General features: G+C 39.2%; 1 protein-coding gene and 1 long non-coding RNA gene across 2 annotated transcripts in view; one reads left to right on the top strand and one right to left on the bottom strand.

Annotated features, from left to right (window-relative positions):
- The window catches only part of antxr2a (ANTXR cell adhesion molecule 2a), a 79,989-nt gene extending 60,535 nt beyond the window's left edge, over positions 1-19,454 (bottom strand). The window contains exons 1-9 of the mRNA XM_034872899.1: positions 18,888-19,454; positions 13,986-14,057; positions 10,115-10,186; positions 9,053-9,134; positions 8,831-8,935; positions 8,538-8,606; positions 6,587-6,667; positions 3,294-3,354; positions 1,826-1,921 (exon numbers count right to left, since the gene is read on the bottom strand). Coding sequence (XP_034728790.1) covers positions 1,826-1,921; positions 3,294-3,354; positions 6,587-6,667; positions 8,538-8,606; positions 8,831-8,935; positions 9,053-9,134; positions 10,115-10,186; positions 13,986-14,057; positions 18,888-19,069 — 820 coding nt within the window. The 5' untranslated portion in view covers positions 19,070-19,454. The remainder of the gene's footprint in view (positions 1-1,825; positions 1,922-3,293; positions 3,355-6,586; positions 6,668-8,537; positions 8,607-8,830; positions 8,936-9,052; positions 9,135-10,114; positions 10,187-13,985; positions 14,058-18,887) is intronic.
- The window catches only part of LOC117945454, a 24,975-nt gene continuing 16,892 nt past the window's right edge, over positions 13,548-21,630 (top strand). Inside the window, exons 1-2 of the long non-coding RNA XR_004656810.1 lie at positions 13,548-13,559; positions 14,957-14,961. This is a non-coding gene — a long non-coding RNA (uncharacterized LOC117945454). The remainder of the gene's footprint in view (positions 13,560-14,956; positions 14,962-21,630) is intronic.

Genomic DNA, 21,630 nt, shown 5'->3' with positions numbered 1-21,630 from the left:
ATATATATATATATATATATATATATATATATGTGTGTGTGTCTGTGTGTGTTTTCCTTTTTTCCATACGTGTTATAGTCAAGTAGTCAAGTTGAAATGTTGAAAATCAAAAAATAACTTAGGAAGGAAGTGTTGTCATTGGCAATATTGGATCCCACAGATCCCACGGCCAAATGAGAGCTTGAAAAGATTGGCTCTTGGTGCCAAATCCCGTTTGCGTCCTGAAAAAGGATTTCTGGAAAGAACAGACTGCAAAGCTCCAAATAAAGAGCCCAGTGACCTACATAGCCTCCTTTCTTCTGCTCTGATCATAAAGATAGGCAGCTTTTAAGCGATAACAGACATGTCAGGGTAGGTTTGTTTTGTCATATCCTTCTTTTAAACACCCAGCATCCACTTACAAGTTGAATAAGAAGATGTAGAGAGAGACAGAACATCCCACAGGCCGGATCATGTATGATGATGATGATGATTAACACGCAATGTGCCAGTGAGCAGACATTGATAGATACCTTTCTTCCACAAGCCCAAACCTATTTGTTAAGCTGTTAGCTGAGTAGCATTTGGCGTGATTTGAGTTTTTATTGGTTGGCTCAGATTTAGTCTGGTCAGACTCTGTTAACTCTTTGAGCTCCGTTTACCGTGTCATGTCTTGCCATAGCTCGATCTGACGGTCACTATTTACCCGTCTGCTTGGCTCCTGAAAAACTCCAGAGTCGGAAAGTGTGTTTGGTTACTATGAAGTGTTTTAATACAGTGATTTTGATATTTGTTGGATTTTTTTTCCTTTTATTTTGACATGTTTAAAAACACAATGTAAATGTAGTTATTGGCACCCATTTTCTTCATATGGGGAAATGTTGTAAAACACACAATCATTGAACAATGATATGATAAATCTTGCAGAGCCCTTGGACCGTCCTTAAGTGACCCACTTTGGGAACCACTGCTTTTTCAAAAAGCACACAAAGTCCACATTAGAGCCTTTGCAGATTTATCGGTAATGCATGACATACAAACTGCACTAATAACTTTATTTGATCAATTTAGTAGCAATGAATCCTTTCTCTTAGCTACTGTGGACATCATGGTTAGAGGTGAACTGTAGGCTATGTGTGACGAGCAGATGTGAAACTAATATGAGGCAGTGTGGACCATGTGGGTCTTTTATGGTTTTGAATCTGTATTGACACAGAGGACTTTAACTTCAGGTCGGAATTCAGCTCGCTTAGGGCAGTTTCCTCAGCCAGTCAAATCTCCGCTCATATCTGATAAACTAACCGCAGCACTACATCAGAAATTATTTTTTGTGTATTTATAAACATCCTGCTTCTTCAAAAAGCACATTACAGCTCCAGAGTTACCATTTTTTTTTTTTTTTTTTACTATATCTCCACCGATACTAATAAGTTTTTTTTTTCTTTTTTTGCTTCACTGACTTTTGTTGTCCTCGGTGCTCATGCTGGCCCCATGCTGGCCCAACCTGACGTAGATTTAGGATTTATTTACTGTAAAAACAACACCGATAAAATCCAGTTTGACTATTTTAATTTGTGCATTCTTGGAGATACTAATTTAGAGAACATATTAATGAGAGCCAGACAAGAATTATCTCAACATTGACTCAACATTTGGCTTCCTTGCATTTGTTTATAGTGATTAGAAAAAATCAAAAACATATCAGAGCAGTGTTGAATAACCAGTTTAAGCTAGGGTTTAAAGTCAACCTCAGGAGCCTGATCTGTGGTTAAGAGACTCTGCTGTAGATATGTCCAACTGAATGCAAGGAGTACTATAGTCACCCCTGACAATTTCCACCACTTACTAAAGGTTTGCTGGTTGACTATGAAGCTGCAGACGACGCCTTCATTGCTGCGGCCGAGAGCAAAGCCGTTCCCTCTGAGGACAATGTTGAAGGACTCTGTGGAATGTAAACAAATGGGAGATTAGACTGGGATGAGCAACCTGCATACAGTTGATATAGTGTATACAGTATAGATAGGACTTTCTCCTGTATTACTACTGCACACCGACAACATCCTGAGATTATCTGACATCATGTTGTTATTTGCAGATATGATAAAGGTTCCTCTTAACCCTTGTGTTGTCTTCCTGTCTGCCATGAACTTGTTGTCCTTTCAGGGTAAAAAAAGGAAAATGAACTGTGTGGGTTCTATACAACGTACATCCATGCATCCATGTTATTTTGGGGCAATTTACTTAAATGAAACGGGTCTAATTTGAACCCAGGACAACATAAGAGTTAACTACAGTTCTATTGATGATCATATTCTTTGCATATTTTAGTTTTTAATAATTATTTAACTATTTCTAATAAATACATTTTCTTATACGGTTTAGTATGCAAAGAAAAGTTCAACCGGGCCTGCCTGAAATAACATTTTACCGCCCACTGTTCGGGAAAATAGCATAATGTAGAACTTTTACGGACTGCTAGTACTATGAAAAGTTTCATAATTGTGAACAGAAATACAAACAGATCTAGAGACTCATGTTGGTGCAGTGATTTAACATTTTACAATCTTGTAGTTCACAAGATGGCCGAGCAATATCCATGTTTACAGATGGCCAGCATGAGAAGTAGGAAATGTATTCCTAACTTCATGTTCTAACGTCTGTATCTTATGTTGTGTTTTGCACAGCTGGACGTAATTACATCAACACTTGAAAGTGTTTGTTCCATCTCAAACCGCCAGAGCCTTTGGCGGTCATCTAGGATTCATAGAATTGTAGTTACATTTCTTACTTTTTTAGGGATGTTTAGACATGTTATTTACACCACAGGTTCCCAATCTGGGGGTCGCAACTCCCTCATTGAGGGAGGTAAGTCAGGGTTGCAAAACAATTAAAAGGGATAAAACAGAAAAAATACAGTTTATTTCTTCTGACTTTTCTTTAACTTTTTTCACATGAAATAATGCCTCTAAAAACTCTTATTCGATTTAGATGGAATAAAAAGGGCTAAAAAATCCAAAATCTGAAATAATTTAAAATTATCTGAAGTTACATGGGGAGTTTGGGTGTCTAATGATGGCCTAAAGGTGCTGACACACCAACCTGATTATCGGTCGTCGGACAGTCTGGCAAACTACTTTTGTAAAATACGAGATTGTATTCCGAACCATCATTGCTTGAATTTGAAAAATATTTCTTTCCGGCAAAATGTCATAAGTTCAGTAAGCAAACAGTAAAAACATGGAATCCTGCACAGAATGAAGCAATCTGTGCTTCAGGGTCTCCAAGATCTGACTATAGCAGGAGGATCCACTCACCGTTCACACAGACACTGGAGGGCTCCACGCTCAGGATCTCTGTGCACGATCGCTTTAATATCTGGAGGATGAGTGGGAAAAAAATGAAATGGGTACATTATCACTTGAGGGCCAAGAATAAATACATCAAGTCCTGGCCGTTATCAGCTCTGTCAAGTTTAGAAAACAGATTAGGGTGCAACACCTGAGAAATGTCTCACTCCGGATCGGGGCCTGGCGGCTAAAGGAGGGCGCTGAATATCAGCAGCAAGGAGAACACGAGGGAGAAACGGCAGCTGTGTCAGCCTTTATGGGAAAATTATGCAAGACTATTACATTTCTCAGTTCTATTAAAAACCTCCGGGATGGTGCATTATCATATAAAGAGGCCTGTGTGAGCCCACTGTCATTGAGCTGCACTATCCGCTGTGATTCAATAAATCAACAAAGGACAAACTATGCAAATCCCAGTACACAGTCGGTAAAAAGAAGCATATTAACTCCAAAATAGGACACTTGAACCTTTCATTTGATGTTGGGTGAAACTTCAATCTGAGGGGAGAAAGAGGGAAGTGTTTACAGCGGCCTTATTAAATATGATGGTTTGATATGGAAGTGTTTAAAGGAGAGAGGGTTGTAGATGACAGCTGGGAGGAAACGGATCTGCTGCTGTTCCTCTGTGCCACTATTTTCCCCGTCTAATTACTTCCTTGGCAGTGCCAAAGAAAAAAGGAAAAGAAAAAATATTGACGGTTTTCCTGCCTAAGCTTAAAATGATAAAGGGACCAGAGGAATGACATTGTTTTCCCATTAAGTGTAGAAAAGTACAAAGTTCTGCTCCAAAATGAGAAATGTGGAAAAGTAGCACTTGCACTCTTTGGAACTTTGGGTAAATTAAGTAATTCATCAGGGTTGGAGACATCAGTGTTTTGGAGATAGTAAAATATAAGATTTGAACGCTGAGATTAGAGGCCTCAGTTTGGTTGAACTCAAAACAGCAGACAAACAGCTATTGATTTCTCTGGGATCTAGTGACAACATTATTTACAGGCTGCAGGAGGAAAAGGAGGAAGCCGTCCAAATACCAAAGTCATCCAAATCTCTAAGCCAGCATTGTAACTGGTGGGCTTTCTGAAAGGATGAGGCTGGTTTTGTCATTTAGTGGAAATATTTAGGTGCAAAGGTTCATTAAAGGTTCACATAATTCTATCATGGGGCAACCTCTAATTCAGCCAGTAAGAGCATTTGTCCCATGTTGAGTCCTGCAGCAGCCAGGGTCGAGTCTAACCTCCGGCCCTTTGCTGAATGTCAACTCCATTAAACACGAAAAAAATAATAATAATCTTTAAAAAAAAGAATATTTCTATCATACATTATTTAACAGGAATGTGTCAAGACATCCAAACATGTTTAAGCCAGGTTGCTAAACTGTACAGGTTGCTAAACTTGGCTAAATGTGTTCAGTAGCCAAAGGAAGTTCACAATAATGATGTGGCTACTTTGCAATTTGGGGTTTTCCCCAAAAGGCCTGCAGCCCAGACAACAAAGACAGAGGGAGAACAAAGAGAGTGTGGAACAGAAAAAAGGCCTAACAGCGTGCAGAAACACAACTTTGCCGAGCTCTTTCTGTGAGTTTTTTGTCTTGCTGGTCACAGAGACCGGGCGGATCCTGCAGCAAAAGGCTGCACAGATGAACTCAAATCCTCGAAATCCAACAGAGGAGTTAGTAGGGCCAGCTAGTCAGGAATCCAGTATTACTAATCAGAGAAGAATGCTCCGCATTTCATTTGGATACTGGAATAGTCACTGTGCTCAGAGCCTCCGAAGGACTGAGGGGATGAGCTTTTTTGTTGTTGTGTAGGATTTTAAACATTTTGGAAGAACAGAATAAAAATTATATAAATAACTAACGGGGAGGACAACCTTGTGAAAAAGACTGTATGCATGCTCTCAGAAGAATATATATGTATCTTCCTAGCTCAGCACAAACAGATTAGAAGCATATTTTCATCCAATTATAAATAATCAAATCCAGCCTATCAGAGGCTTTTAACACATTATAGTGTAAATAATTACAAGCTGGATTCACATGCTCCTTAGAGATGAGAATGTTCTCGGTCAGAAGTGGGGCGTCATTTTTTCCCCCTTTGCCTTTTTTTTTAGGGTGCTAGTCATGGTTACTCATGCTTTATAATGATCCAACAAATATTATACCTATACATTTATGAGAAGAGGTTTAAAGTGTATATTCTGCACATTATTGTCTGCACACAGGCATTGTTCCAATTTCACATTTTGTGAGACGACGGAGTGAGAGCCCCAGTTACAGCCTCCTTCACTTCGCCATGTTAAAAGCAATATAATCAATCATAGCTGTTGTGCTTTGGATCCCACAACAAAAATAAGACACACCCTTTGGCTCTGCGTCCCTACAGCTGGATGTCTGACAGCTTCGTCTAGTTCTACTTTATTTCTCAAACACGGCCGGCCTTTTCGGCTTTGACAAAGATGTAAGTCCAGCTCAGGCCAGAGTGTTCCACAGGGCTCAGATTCATGTAAAAATGTTGCCACACAAACTCTCGCCTTGGCTGACTGCGTTTAGGCTAAAAGCTGCAGCAAATGGAAAGTATCACTAATTGGCTGGCAGCAAGACGAGGAGGCTGCATGGGAAACTTCAAACAAACACTGATCAGGGGACGATCTTGACTAATTAGAGCATTACACTGATGGTTTGATACGTTGTGCAGCCTTTTATTCTGAAGTTTTCAGCGAAAATAACATGAATTCTATCAAAGCGGTGCTGCTGCACTGAGAGTTTGTGACACTCGAAACAATAAAAACACTGTGAAGAGGATTTCATATGGACAGTGACTGTGAAGCCGCTCCAGTTCTAGCATCTTAATTTGCAACGGAGTAGCAGAGATATTTCCTTCTTTGTCAAACTGAGGACACGCGGAGCAGTTATTTCCACAGACATTTTCCATTCAGCTTAGCTGGAAGTTCACTGAGGTTATGCTTTTAAAATGTGTTACCAACTTTAATAAAAGCAAAAGGAAAGAAACTGATTCCCAAATTAAAACAACAATAGGCGCCATGGTAGCACCATCAATTATATCTTAGATAAGTTTTTAAATAAAACTTTCAAAGAAGACCAAATTTGTGCATGAGTGTTCAATTCTACTTTTTAAACTCATGCATACACACCTCAAACCTGAGCTGACTAAAACTCACCGTCACACACACACACACAGACACAAATACATACGCACGCACAAACACACACATACATACACACACAAAGTAGGCGCACTTACAGAATTGACGATGCCTTTGAGTGCGTGGAAGCCATCTTTGACAGGAAACACTTGGTCCTTGGTGTCCGCAATATCAGCAAGCTGCCGGTTTCATCAAAGAAATGAGTTAGCAAGAAGTACTGCGGATTTAAAGCTGCTTTCTTCTTTTTCTGTTTTCCTCTTAATGACTGAGCACTGTCTTTTCTTTCATATCATGGGCAGGAGGAGACATAGCAGATGGCATGACTGTGGCAAACACTTTGCTCAACCATGAAAAAAAAAAAAAAAAAAAAATCACTGCAACACAAACCGGGAGAAATATTTCCTTTGTTTTTGACTTAATAAGAGCTCATCACAGGATGGTTACCCATGGTTACAAGGGACAGGCCACCATGTTGGAAGAGAGACAGTAAAACTACAGAAATCACTGACATGAAGGAGAGATTCTGACTTTGGTGCAACTCAGACTTTTTGGTATTATTTTGTGGAGTGAAGATTACATTTAGTGGAGACAAATAAAAAATCAAGTAGTGATCAGAATGTTTTTCTGGCTGATTAGATTTGTTGAATTCTAAAGAGTGTGAACTGTGTGATAGGCCAATAACTGATTTACCAGCCAACGTAAATGACACCTTTAATGCACACAACATGCAAATGTTCACAGTACGCTGCAATAGTTACACGTTCGGGCAAAGCACTTCACTGAGAATCCCAACGTCCTTTTCCAATACACATCAGTTTTTAACAGATTCTTGAATAGATGACCCTGCTGGCCTGTCTACATCTAAATTGTATTCAACAAGAAACTACAGTATTGGCGAGTACTGGAGGCAGTGAAATATGGTTATTTTTATTAGGATATTTGTGAATACTTATCTGACTGAAGTATAGCTGGGCAATATATCAATATTATATCGATATCGGGATATGAGACTAGATATTGTCTTAGATTTTGGATTTTGTAATATGGCTTAATAAATCTATTCCTGGTTTTAAAGGCTGGATTACAGTAAAGTGATGCCATTTTCTGAATTTAACAGACTGTTGTAACTGTTCTATTATTTGTCTTTACCCACTTAGTCATTATAAACACATTACTGATAATTATCTATCAACAATCTCATTGGATAAATATTTTGGTAAAAGCTGTGCACACAGATTTTTTGTTGTAATATTCAAAAGGGAACAACCACTGTTTTTAATTTAGCTTATTTGTTTGTTCAGTTTGTGCAACGTACCTAACTGATACAAATTCTTGAATAAAAAATATAAATGCAATTTCTAATCACTGTAGCTAAATGGCAAACCATGAACTAAACAAAAATGAAGGCATTTCTAAAATATACAGATAGAGCAGGAAGCAGCATATTTCAAGTTCTTTCTACAAAACACTGACTATTTAAAGAGCATGAATAACCCGGTCTCACGCCAGTTCGTAAAATGGCCACGTTAATTAGTTAACTTGTCACGATTTTGCATTTATTAGGCGTTACGATTTTTTGAAAGCGACCATTTCACAAACTCCCATGACACTAGACTGCTCTGGGGGACACAACAACGAGGAAATCAAACACCACACGCAGGACGTTGACAACAACTTGCGCCGGGACACGATCGCGGCCTCTGGGGGACGCAACAATAGGGAAATCAAACGCCACACGCCGGCCACTACAACACGATGGGCCGCCACATGCGGGACGGAATGCCCAACTGCCATGATACTGGGCTGACCTGAAACCTGATGGACATCTAAAAGGGGGATTATGCTGCATGGTGAATGGTTTCAGAGAGTTTGCATTTAGATCACTTGAAGACATGGATTTTTCCATACAGGTGATGGCACTCACATTACATGCATTTACCTTTCTCAACACTCTTCCAACATGGCAACATGTTGCTATGAAATTTGCTATTCAGTGACAGACTTGATTGGTGTTTTGACTGCAGCAGATTAACACTAAAGCTTTCTTACCTGCTGCTCATCAAAGTCCTTAATCCCCACACAGTAAACACGGGCGCCGAATTTCCTCGCCTCATTAGCCTGTAGATCAAACACATAGTGTGTTGACAATGCAGCAGGTCGGATGCAAAGAAAACAACTCAATACATGCAAAGTGCCCAGGTTCTAACGTCACATTTAAAGAAGAAAAATATGAATATGACTCTAATTAAATACATTAAGCTAATTAAAGTAAAATTAAAGTGACAAGTACTATATGAGCTTTTTGGGAACCAGCATGAACTCTGTTTTGACATCAGTCTCACCTGTTGCACTGTCAGCTCGTGAACGTAAACTTCAAGTTTCCCATCCGTCAGAGCCAGGATGATGCTCGAGGACTTGGTTGTTTGTCTTTGTAGCTGAGCTGAGGCCTTCAAGTTCAAATGACACGAAACAATTCGTAACATCTCAGTGGCACAATCGGGTGCATATTTAGAATAAGCTTATGGGCTGTAATTGTTTTTATGAAATTGTAGGAGTAAACTGACCTCTTTTATTCCTTCATGCATGTATGTTTCACCTGCTGGTTGCACATCCCGCAAGCGCTTCAGACCCTCTTCTATCTGGTATCTAAAAACACAGAAAACAATTGGCATTTGATAATCTCAGTAACTAGTTAGTACTAGTATTATTAGTGTACTACTGTACAGTAGTACAGAGTATCTTTTTAGATAAAACACAAAGTTTCCTTTAGGGGACATCATTTGAAATTGAAAAAAAAAAATTTGAAGTTGGAAAAAAGGTAATAAATCACAATTAACTGCAGAATATTGCAATTTGTTTAAAATTGCTATAATATCGTATCGTGACATACTATACGTATCGTGATGATATTGTATCATCAGGCCTCTGGTGACTCCCATTCCTACTGTGCAGCAGTTACATGATGTGGTGGAAACTTGTGGTTATGGTCATGCTGACAGACACAGGTTCCAAAAAAAGACTATAATAAGTTGTTCTTGTAATGAGGATGAAAATAGAAGCCATTTATTCAGTTTGGCGTTGAAAGCCCCAGTGGGAATTCCAAACATCTAACCTGAACCTAATGTCACCACGCGAACATTTCACTACAGTGGCCTGCAAGAACAGGACAAGTTCATAGTATTCCCAAATCAACAAAATACTTTCATAGTATGCAACTAAAAGTTAAAATATAATAAATATAATCATATCTATTATAATCATACACATGGTATTTTTATCACAGCTTTTAAAGGGTGTTGGCTTCATTTTAGAGAGATTTTAATTTCAAGAAAACAACGGAAAATTGTTCTGATAATTAACTATTACATACAGTATGCAAATTGTTGATTTATTTTTATTGCATATAATGAAATTGAAGCACATACCGATACTTACTGAGACCATACTTTATCATTCATACGAATTTATCTGATAAGCAAAACTGGAATTTTACCATTGGATTGAAAAGAACAGAAAAACTGTAAAAAGTAGACATCATTTCCATCTTTAGACCAGGAAACTCCTTAACGTAAGGGACATCAACCATTGGAGCAGCATTGTATGACTTTATTCCAGAGATTGATTACCTGTCTCCTGTCAGAGGCAGCAGGACTTTGGCTTGGGCCGAAAAGACGATGAATGAGACTCTCATTCTGGGGCTGAAGAGAAAAAACAGAAATCAAACAAATCAAAAATGCTACGTTTCCTCAAAATGTCTCATTCGTAAAATGGAATAGCACTAAGCCAAGACAATAGACTATAACGTTTGTCATATTCATACAGGTTTTCTCCCTCCTTACTCCGTAAAAATCATCACTTCATTTTCTCTATCAACCACCCATGCAACATGACATGTAAAACACGCAGAATGGCTATTCAGGAGTCAGTGTTACCGACAGTTTTATATAAAGCTCTTTCAAGGGTTCAGTTCAGGAGAATAAAAGGCATGTATAATTATGGGACTGAAGGAAGTGATTAATCAGTTCACCGACAGGAAACATGTTGTGATGATGAGTCACACATAAACACACACACACACATATCCTGTTGCACAAATATATACGGTACCTGTGACTGTTTAAGAGTGAGAACTCACACTGTGTCTCTGACCACTGGCATCAGTCTATTCTGTACAACCAGTACTGTTGACATTTAGTATTGTTCAGTATCAAAAAACAGGCCAAACTTCTCAAAATTCATGCCTTTAAATTTGTTGTTAGCGCAAAACAGTTGCACAACAACTTTTCCAATTTAAGAAAGTGACTGAAAATTGGCAAAATTTGATCCATACTCACTTTTGTTTGTCTACCTAATACTGTCATCCTGCTACTCCATATTGTAATTCTCCTCATCATTTCAGTCTACTCACTCACTCAACAGATCAAGCTGAAGAAGACTTTTTAAGTTCCTTAAAATATTTTTACCAAACAGTCTTATATCATCAACGTATCTCACACTGATTATAACAATACTTTCTTTTACTTATTTATAAATGTGTGCGGCAAATTTGCATCAGAAGTGGCGTACGGACATAACATAGGATGTGAGTACGCTCAGAAATTTTTATAAAACCGTGCGCACGCACGTCCTACGACGGATTCCCGTGTTCACATTTGACTCTAAAAGTCACACCCATTATATCCCTTTAAATAGTCGGTGAAACGCACCAAATTTATATTTATCCATACCGACATCAGACACACCGAGGGAAAAAAAAGCAAAGGATTTTTATTCAATGTGAAGTTGTAGTTCTTGCCAGAGAGGTGGAAAATATGTTTGGTCAGATATAAAAGTTGATGCTAAAAAATGCAGCTACACTGAGAAAGTGTTTCTGTTATGGGACGCCGTAGCTGACCCCTCTTGAAGTGGGACAGGTGTCGGCACGACAACGGCACAGCATGGTTTCTCCGACTGCCTCGAGCTGTCGGAGACCGGCTCAACAGGCTCTGAGGCCACTCGTCCTAGTTTGCCAGTAAGTCTTCTTGTTGTCGGTCTCCATTTGCCACATCTCCCAACAGTGCAAAGCCGGCCATTGTGCATCATTATGCATGGCATGCTTTTTTCTGCCCATTAATTTGACTGTATCTGAAAAGCTAAAGGTGTCGGAATTAATCTTATTATAAATGATAAAAAGTCCTGTGCAAGGAGCATCTAATTAGTAAAACTTTCTATTGTACCTTTCACAATGGTTAAAACCTGCTTTAAGAGCTACAATAAAAACATTAAAAACAAATAAAACTATCTGAAGCCTTACAAAAAAACACTGTATAGCAGCATCAGCGTAAACCTTATTTGTCCAGTTGATCAATTATTCATGATAATAAATTCCGTTACATGCCAATTTAATTACAGAACTTTTGAGTTTTTTCACAAATATATCTTTATTTAAATTTACAATAGGATCTATATTTTACATACATACATATCTTGTCTGTACAAACCCCCGGAGGTGACATGGAGGGGGGGAAAAAAACATGAGAAAAAAATAAAATAAATAAACAACATGTACTGGAATATCTTGCATAACAAAGTCAAGATCTCGCAAAAGTGTTTGTCCCCAATACCTGTTTTTTTGTTAATTTTTGCGGGGGGTTTTCTTCTGCCCATGTCACCTCCAGTGCTCCGTAGTTTTTCCCCGCGATCAAACAGGTGTTTGCGTAGGATATTAACTGGCTTTGTGAATTCTTCACATCATCTATATGAGGCAATATTCCGATTTGGTTAACACAACGGTCTCAGTTTCACATGTTTTATCCAGCTGCATCGCCGTTACTCATTTCACCCTTTCTGAGCCTACGCTTGGGTCAGAATGTCCATGGAGGGCCACATTTTTTCCCATCAAGTTTGCTTTTTACAAATCCCAATTCTTGCTCTTAGTGCCGATAATGGCATTATGTAATGGGTCCAGTATTGGACCAATGTGATCAATACATAAAATACTTTTTCTCTGAAATGCAATGTAACAATAGTTAGAGATTAAGATTCATTTTACACATACCTGCAGGAGATGAATACAAATAATTTATACACATTTTACAGATTTTTTTTATTTAAGTACTAAGTAGTATCAAAGTAGCACTGCTATCAGAAATGGTATATGAAGAGAAAAAGTACAATCTCTACTTAAATCGTGAATGTAACCAGTGACCAAGTAACCAGTAACTCATCCTAACTCATATCAGAAAAAGTACAGGACTCAAGAGTAAATGTACTTGCTTACTTCCTGCCTCGGTTACAAACGCACAGCACACAGATGCCATCCCACAAAGCAAGTTAAACTTCAGAGAGTTAAGCATTTCCTTTAGAGATCTGAAGCCTTTGGAGCATAAGGAGAGGTGCTGATATTTCTCACCCACATGACACATGGCCCAGTCGCAATCCTCCCCCGCAAACATAGCACAATTTTTAAGCCACACGGCCTGATTTGGCTGGCGGCAGTAGCAGCCGTATACATCCACATCCTGTCTGCTTTTCAAATTCATATGTGGACTAAAAACTAACCACGCTCAAGTCACAGATGATAAAATGTGGGTGGTAACTTAACATCAAACTTAAGGTTCTCAGTGGAGTTTATGATTGTATATGTTACTGCTGGAGCAGTATGGAGAGACTACGGATTGAGAAGCAGTAATGCCAAGGACATATCAGAGGGTGGTGGTGGGATTTCTTTTTCTTTGGAGGAGGGGGGGGGGGGGGGGGGGGGTTGATGAAGTAGTCCAGTTTGTTCCACATGGCGGAACAGAAGAGCTCTTGGTGAGCGAGCATTGTTTAGCAGATTGTCCTCGTCGCCTTCCAGTGTTCTTTTGCTTTACTGTACATTGTCTGCCTGTCAGCCGTTCTGTGGTGGAAGCAGGGGATAAGTGTGGAGCCGGACCCCCCCGGTGCAAATGGCCATTCTCACAGCCCAGAAGACTGCTCCTCTCTGCCACCCACTCCCACCTGGTGCCTTTGCTATTTTCTTCAACCAACCACTTCATTCTGGCTGGGTCGCCACCGTCTGTACTGTGCTGGCAGGCGCGGTTTGACTCAAACGTTATGCAAGCCGAACGTTTCAAGCCGGTTTCTTTGGGTTCTTTTTTAATGAATTATGTGCAAAAAGGGTGTCATAGAGTTTGCAATTTGCGAGTTTGTAAAACAGGTGGGAGCTGCAAGTAACGTCATAGGCTCTTTAACTATAGCCATTTATCCGATAAAGCAACCACGGTAATACCAAACAGATGTATAATAAAAAAGGTTTGTTAAAGATTGTTCTATTTCCCCAACCAATCAGCTCATTTGACTTACTATCATGCTCCTCAGTTATCATGTAATTTAAAAAAAAAACTTTTATTGCTTTATTATATGTATGTTAAATCATTGCTTACCCTTGCTCCAAGTTAAATCTGCAGGTCTTAAGGGTAATTTCACTTCATTACAAAACCCTGTTTTAGTTTCCAAAGAAAATTACTTTGCACTCACCTCACAAATCTGTCGGTGAGGTTCTTCACAAACGAGTAAATCTCGACCCAGTCGTTAGCGACACTTCCAGACCTGAAACAAGAAAATAACAGTCAGTTTGCAGCTTGTGAGTGGCAGCAGATTGTGTGCTGGGGAGTAAAATACTGTACAGTATTTGTGCTTTGTACCACAGCCACAGTTGGACATTAACACCAGCCACATGCTGGATAATTGTGCTGATAAGTCTGTGTTCTATAGCAGACACTTCAGCTGTTAGAACACACAAATGTTCAAAGGAGCTTTGCCTTTCTACTAATCTACTTGGTTGGTACAGTTAGAATGTATTTCCAAAAATAAAAAGGTAAGCAAATCATCCAAAGTGATACTACAGTAACTGTCTAGCCCAACATTAGCAATGGTTCCCAAGTCAGCCACTCAAAGCCAATTACGTGAGACAAACAGAAATGTGCAACACAAAAAACACAAGTACAATGCAAACAGCTATACATGGATAGCTACATTTATATATTTACCTCACCTTAACTTACAAAGCACTTTTCTATTTGCCTCAGTTTCACACACATTCATACAACGATGGTGGTGGAGTTGCTATGCCGGGCTGGCCTTCCCAGTATCTTGTGGGCTAATGTCTTGCTCAAGGATATTGGGATCGAACCCCCAACCTTGTAAATAAAGGACAACCTGGTATATTTAGCATAACAACAGCGGGGGGTGAGTCCAGTAGAGCGGTGCTGCGATTGTTGGATTTATTTCATTTAGAGGTTTTTTCTGGTTTCATTCCTGCTTTTCTTTATTGATTTGTCTTTTTTCCACTTCTTTCCATATGGTCTTCCATCAATCCTTTCTCCATCTTGTATGAAAGAATGAAAACTGGTAACAGGTTTTCCTTTGAGGTATTGCTACCTTTACTAGAGCCAAAGCATTGAGTACTTCCTCCACCACTGTTATTTGTCTCATTAAAACCCATTAAGACGTAGTGATGAAAACGATGCATACATGTCTCACAAATGTTAGGTGGGTGTCAACATATAGCCCTTGGCACTTCTCACCCCTCATGAAGTCAGTTTGACCACAGTGAACATTGTGTGTAAAATGTGCCCTTGGTATAACGACAATGAGGTAATTAAAGCAATAATTACAATTCAATATATGTGCAGAGAACATAAAACAGAAGGGTTTGAACATTAGGAGGCTCATCTTTCATGCCACCTCTCTCTCCTCCCTGCTGCCCAAAGACAAGGTCACAGAGTGACCGGCAGAGACGACCGTGAGGGAAAAGGAGAGTTCCACTGCACTCTGACAACATTGTGTCAGAGGGTAGTGTTGGTACGGCAGTTAAAGGGGTGGATATTTTATTGTTGCTGCTCCGGAACACATCTGTATCATGTTGGCGGTGCTCAGCAGATGCTTTGCCTTTTTTTTCTTGCTTTTATTTTTCTTTTCTAATATCCGCATTTCCATAACTTTCCATCCCAATCTGTTGTGTAATGGTGGCTATCTCTGCTAACGCTAAATATCAAGAATGTTTACTTGTTTATTGCAAATATGCCAGGACCCAGAAAGGGACAATAAATCACTGTAAGTTATGTACAGTAGAGTGATAGGAGATTCAATATCTTCTGAGATTTGGTTCTCGTCATTTCAAGCTATGGGACTATTTTAAACATTGACTTTTCCAGGACTTTAAGGCTGCATTACCACATGAGCACTATTGGCTAAATATACATATATTATCTAGAATTCATAGAACCATAGTTATATTACATATTATCTCTATAAAACAGATCTCTGCATTCGAATGCAAAATATGTAGGCATGACAAGATTTTGACATCAGAAGCGTTCTGGTTTCCGTTCGTAGTCTGAGTAGTATTGACCAATCATGTTTGAGAGGGCTTTGGTTGCTTGCAGTTAAACAGTCTGTGTGGAGAGCAAAAGAGTTGCAACGCATTGACGGAAATACAATCTGGGAAGCAATTGGCTATCGTCTGACAACTATTTTGTTTTTATTTATTTATTTATCTGCATTCATACATGGATATAGAGATTTGTTGAAATGTCGACAATGACTGTGGAAGAGGAAGTCTTGGCACAGATACCAGTTATCCGGATATTTGCTAGCTACACCAAAACTCCGAAAATATTGTTCCTTGCCCCCAGAGGCTAAAATGTTGTCAGACCACTAGCCGATGGGTTCTGAGATTGCATTGAAAATAACTCTTGTTTAAGGTCTATATCGGCTAACAGCAGCTCACCTAGTGCTAGACTTCACTTGAACATTTGATCTGCAGCAGTTTCTCAATTGAATTTCCAGAAAATGTATATTGTTATCATAAAAATAAATGATATATTACAAGATAGAAGATTTTTATTGTGACCAGATGATCACTAGTGAGTTCTTCGGACAAGTAGTATAAATCCTGGGCCAACAGTGCTTACCAGCACATCAGACTGGGACTGTACAGGTCCGCCTCCAGCTGTGGCTGAACTGTGCAAGCGTGATCAGGGCTTTCTCTCAATGAAACTTCCCTGAATAAATAAGGCTTAGTGCCACCTCACACAACATTTCCTTGGAAAGAAAGAGTTACCTTGGTGTTTGAGATCCAAACAGTAAAGCTTTCATGAACTGACCTAAGAGAGACATCATAACGTGGCGTTAGAACACTAAAAAGGACGTTTCTTTGTACAAAAATGCCGCACATTACTGCTGCTACAAATCTTGAAGCAGAACTGCTGACATTTGGATCTTAGTCTTATCAGCACAGTCACAAAGTCTAACAGTAGAGCTACTTTATCTGCAGAGATAAAGTAAACATTATTCAAAGACATGCTACAATTTGACACACTGACAAACTGATGACTGAGCAATAACTGCAGATTAGGCTTTTTAGATTTCCCAAATATAAACGTGGACATGCAAATATATTATGTAAACAACTTACAATATATGCAATGGATACATACACTTGGGTGAAACTTCCGTGCCAATAATCTCAGTCACTTCCTGCAATTTAGCAATTGAGATGAGGGTGGGGTGGTTTAAAAATGGGTCAGGGAGCCGTGTTTCAACTCAAGGCCCTGAGTAATGGCATGTTTCCAAGCCGGGGGAGGACAGGATTAAAAACAGTTGCTGTCAAGGCTGTACACTCTCTATGATATATTGGAAACCTTTTTGCATGACACTACTGCAAAGTGCTTATGAACTGACTGCATCTGGCTGTCGAGTATTCGTATGTTTAAAGCCTGAGGCAGCAGTTTGAGGGAATCCAAGAAACAGGAAGTGGTACAACGCTGAAGTCTGTTTATACTCATGATTTGATTCTTTCTTATCAGTGGTGTTTAAGGTCTTATTATGTTAAGGTAAAAGCCCTGCTAGTTGATCATGTAGGACAGAGAAGATTTGAGACACCAGGGTGCCCCGGTGCAGACTTGTAGAGTTTTTAAATTTACAAACTTTCCAGAATTTTACATGACTAAGAGAACCCTGTTTCCACTGATAAGACAGATCATGGCTATTTTAATTCAATTGAATTTTATTTATATTATCAAATCATAACAATTCTTGAGACACTTTACTGATAGAGAAGGTCTAGTCCACCCTTTATAATTTATTAAGTCCCAACAATTCTAGTAATTCCCCCAAGAGCAAGCATGGTGCGACAGTTACCTCCATAAATGCTGAAATTATGTAACGTTCACAAAACATGGTTGGAGATGGATATACAGTATATATAATAACATTTTAAAGTAGTAAGCATTTTCTGTTATTGTGAGGGAGTAAGAGGTGAAAAACCTCCATTCTTTTGTTTTCATGGTTACCACGGGATATTGGCAGCCTGTCTCGTGTAAGGGAAACAATATCTGGACAAACCTATGATACCATGTGACCAACTACGCTCTCTAGAGACAGTATGGTTTAATTAGCCACATAAAACTACTTGGTTAGTGTTAGGGAGAGGTCATGGTTAGACTGGTGTGGTTGTAAGAGGTTTGTCGGAGTACTCTCTTCCTCCCACGTAACCACTGAGCAAGATTTCAGCCAATCAGGGATAGGCAGCAGTTACTTATCAGATCTGAGTGTTCACAAACCAAGCTGAGTTGGCTAAGCTCCAACCAGAAGGTTGTATGCATCGATTCCCAACTTTGAGGGACTGTACATTTTGTAGTCTACACACTACGTATTTTTGACATTACTGCAAACTTTTCAAATGTGTGCTGTAGTGTTACCAAACTTGTGAATGTGTTTTATTTCCAACTTTCCAGTCAGGCATGGTTTTAATCTATTTTCCTGAAATCTTCAGAGACTTAAAAAACTTTAACTGAATGTGTTAATGCAATGATTTGCTACTATTTAGACATAAGTGTGTGATCAGGTCTGGCTCATAGACTGCATTCCAGTTCACCCCAAAGAGTGCGGATGGGGTTGAGAGGTCAGGTCTCTGTGCAGAACAGTCAAGTTCTTCCACACATAACTGGGATCATTTGTTTTTTGGAGCTGTCTTTTTTGTTGGACGTTGTCATGTTGAAACTGGAAAGGTCATTGTCTTGGCATACTGTAGCATTCAGACCACTTTTTAGTTTGGGGTAGAGTACACCCCCTGTCCACATGGTTGTCATATGTGGAAAGGACTGTGCACATAGTTTTGGACAACTGTGTTACCCAACCTATGATGTTACCATTTCCGGTAAAAACAATAAAAGCATAAAAACAGTACGTGCCCATGCATGTGTGCTGTCTCTTCTCCAGCCACATGCAAATTAAACCATAAGAAAAACTTCGAGCCTACCGTTACATTTCAAGAGATATCATTTTGCAGGGTGCAGCAGTCACATTGTTTCCAGTTGTTTTCAATGAGAGAGGACAGAAACAAAAGCTGACAAACTTTATTTTTTCTTTACTTACTTGTCTAAAACGAAGTAGAGGTCGTAAGCTCCGTGACAGGATGCTTCTTCTGCCCAGCAAGACGACGCAAACAAACCCAGGAGAAGCACAGCAACCGCCGCCGAAGTCCACCGACTCTTTCCATGAAAAAGTTCACCCTCCGTGGTGAAATAACGTGACAGCTTTTCCAACATCGTTGCCATCACAGTTCAGTGAGGTCTCGAGTTGAAAAGCAAAAACAAATAGCCTTTAGAGAGTTTCACAGGGTGCAGACGAGATTTAAGTTTATATAGAGCGCATACCCGCAGCGCGAGGAGCTAACGTTACATGTAAAAGTTCCTCCAAATCAACCAAGTTCACTGATTGAGCTGCGAAATAAAGGAAATCCCCCCTGTCGTCAACGGCTGTGTCGTTTCTTCATCTTCCTGACTCAACGTTCACTTACTCACATCACATATAAAATCATACTGGATTCTGAGCTCATATTGACCCCTTTTTTAGAAGATAAATCTTAATAACAGCTAGCTACCAACAAACTTCACCGTGCTAAAAGTACGCACGCTCTGTGTAAAAGTTAGTTTGCCTTCGTGTGCTCCTCCAAAGCTCGTATTTCTGAGTACTAGAGGAGGGACTTCTTTTTTTTTAAACCATAGTTGGACATGATTTAAAACTGTTGTATTTGAGTCCGTTTTGTTTTATAGATGCACTGACACGTGACACAACGCCGTTTTATTTACCGGTTTTGGCATTAGTTTTTTAAGTAGATTAGGCCTATATGCAAAAGTAGGCTAGGGCCTACTCCATTACATAAATGTATAGCATTATAAAATGTACACTACTTAAGTATCAACATTAAAAGGAAAAAAAAATCAAGGTTCAGCTTTTCATGATAGACTACAACACAGTAGTTGCACAATGAAATGCATTTGAACTAGGCCTACTCATTATAAAGAACGGCCCCCGTTTTGTTCAGAGGTTCAAATCACTGATAATGTGTAATCAGCATTTTTTTTTTCTTGGGGATAAGACTTATTACTGTTTTTCATATAATTCAATGTAAAAGTAGTGACAGTGTTCTCAAATTATTTGTCATGAGTTCCAATCCAATCTTTCCGACAGTCCTTTAAGGTCTCATCAGTTTCCAGTCCATTGCGCCTGCCCGAGGTGGAACCAGCTGTTGGACCTCGGCAGAGCTAGAGTTCCAAGTGCACACACCCAATAACATCTGTATCATCTTTTGTATAATTCAACTTAATAATGTTACATTAACAATATTCACACAGGTCAGAGCTCAGTTCATACTTCAAGAGGCACTACCACTGTTGCATGGGTTGGGGTTGATTCCTAATGGGCTCATGCATGAATGTTTGAACCTTTTTGCTGTAGCATGCTTTACTCCTTCAATGTACATTATTAATATTTAAAAACTATGTCCCAATTGCTCTGCTAATATTTTATATGTTTAAAGCCAAAAACATTTTTTATTTAGCTAAATTATACACATCTTTTTCTCCAATGTTATAAACTGTGTACATCCTTTATGTATAGACAATTAATCACGGTATGTTTCTGGAAATTCTGACCAAAAGGATAAAATAACTGGTAGCTTGTGTTGCACTTAAAACCATTTAGTTTGTTAATTCCTGGCCTACAAACTCTACCTATTGATGTACTTCCGGAGTTAACAACCTTTGATACTAAAAGACCATTTCCATTTTGTTATTTTCAAGCTGTAATGATTGATAACATGTTGGAAGAACCACAAAATCTGTGCATGCATCTTCTTTTTCTCTTAGTTTTACAATTCCCCCAAATGTTCTTTTGTAATCGACGTTGAGAGCCTCTCATTGAAGCACATGTTTCTGCTTGGCTTGCGCTATGTCTGTGATAGTTTCACTTAAGACAGTTGAATGAACATGTGGCAAACATAGCAAGCATCCCAAACTCTTTTCCCAATACAGAGAAAACTCTCCCGCTAAAGGAAACAGAGACAACTATTTTGGCAACATGAGACCAGGAAAAGGCGGCAGATGTGTGAAACCAAATATGTTTCAGAAAAGATGTTACATCAGGCAGCCTGTTCTCATGAAGAATATGTTGCAACGGGACACATTCTGAAATTAAGTATTTAAGTAGTCTTTACAAATTGTTTCTGGAGGATGATAGTGGTTTTCATAAGCCTCTGTGGGTTTCTTTTCTCGACCAGTTTGCTTCTTAATTCCTTCTTTTTTCGCTTTTATAACTCAAACGACCTTCATCTGTAACCAAGAATAGCTGGCCTAGGCTTCTTTAATAATTCAACAGAAACCAACCCTAGAACGCAATATAATGGTGGAGAAAATGATTAAAAATCGGAAGGTCTCTATCCTCAGCATGGATGGCACATTATGTGATTTAAATCCCCAACCATGGCAGACCTCTAAACAATGCACCATGGAGCTGTATGCATGAAACTGAAGCTTTCCTCTTTTTATTGATGCCATGCTCCACCCACTGAGCTACACACCATTACCCAAATGTTTTATGAACATGTGGCCAAGTGTCAACCAAAAGTCTTCAAGGGAATACCAAGACGGATGATGCAAATCACAGTCCTCTCCCATCTACATATCGTAACTCCTGTCTATCTGACTTCCTTCCCCTCAGGTCACAATAAATGCTAATGATACAGTTCTTCAGGTATTCCAGGTCGAGGTCATACAGGAAATTTCCAGTTTGGTCTCAACTGATCACATGCCTCTTGTTTGTGTGTGTGTGTGTGTGT

This window comes from Etheostoma cragini, chromosome 5 (assembly GCF_013103735.1).
Source record: "Etheostoma cragini isolate CJK2018 chromosome 5, CSU_Ecrag_1.0, whole genome shotgun sequence".
NCBI classification, from domain to species: Eukaryota; Metazoa; Chordata; class Actinopteri; order Perciformes; family Percidae; genus Etheostoma; species Etheostoma cragini.
This window is presented reverse-complemented; position numbering and strand designations above follow the sequence as displayed.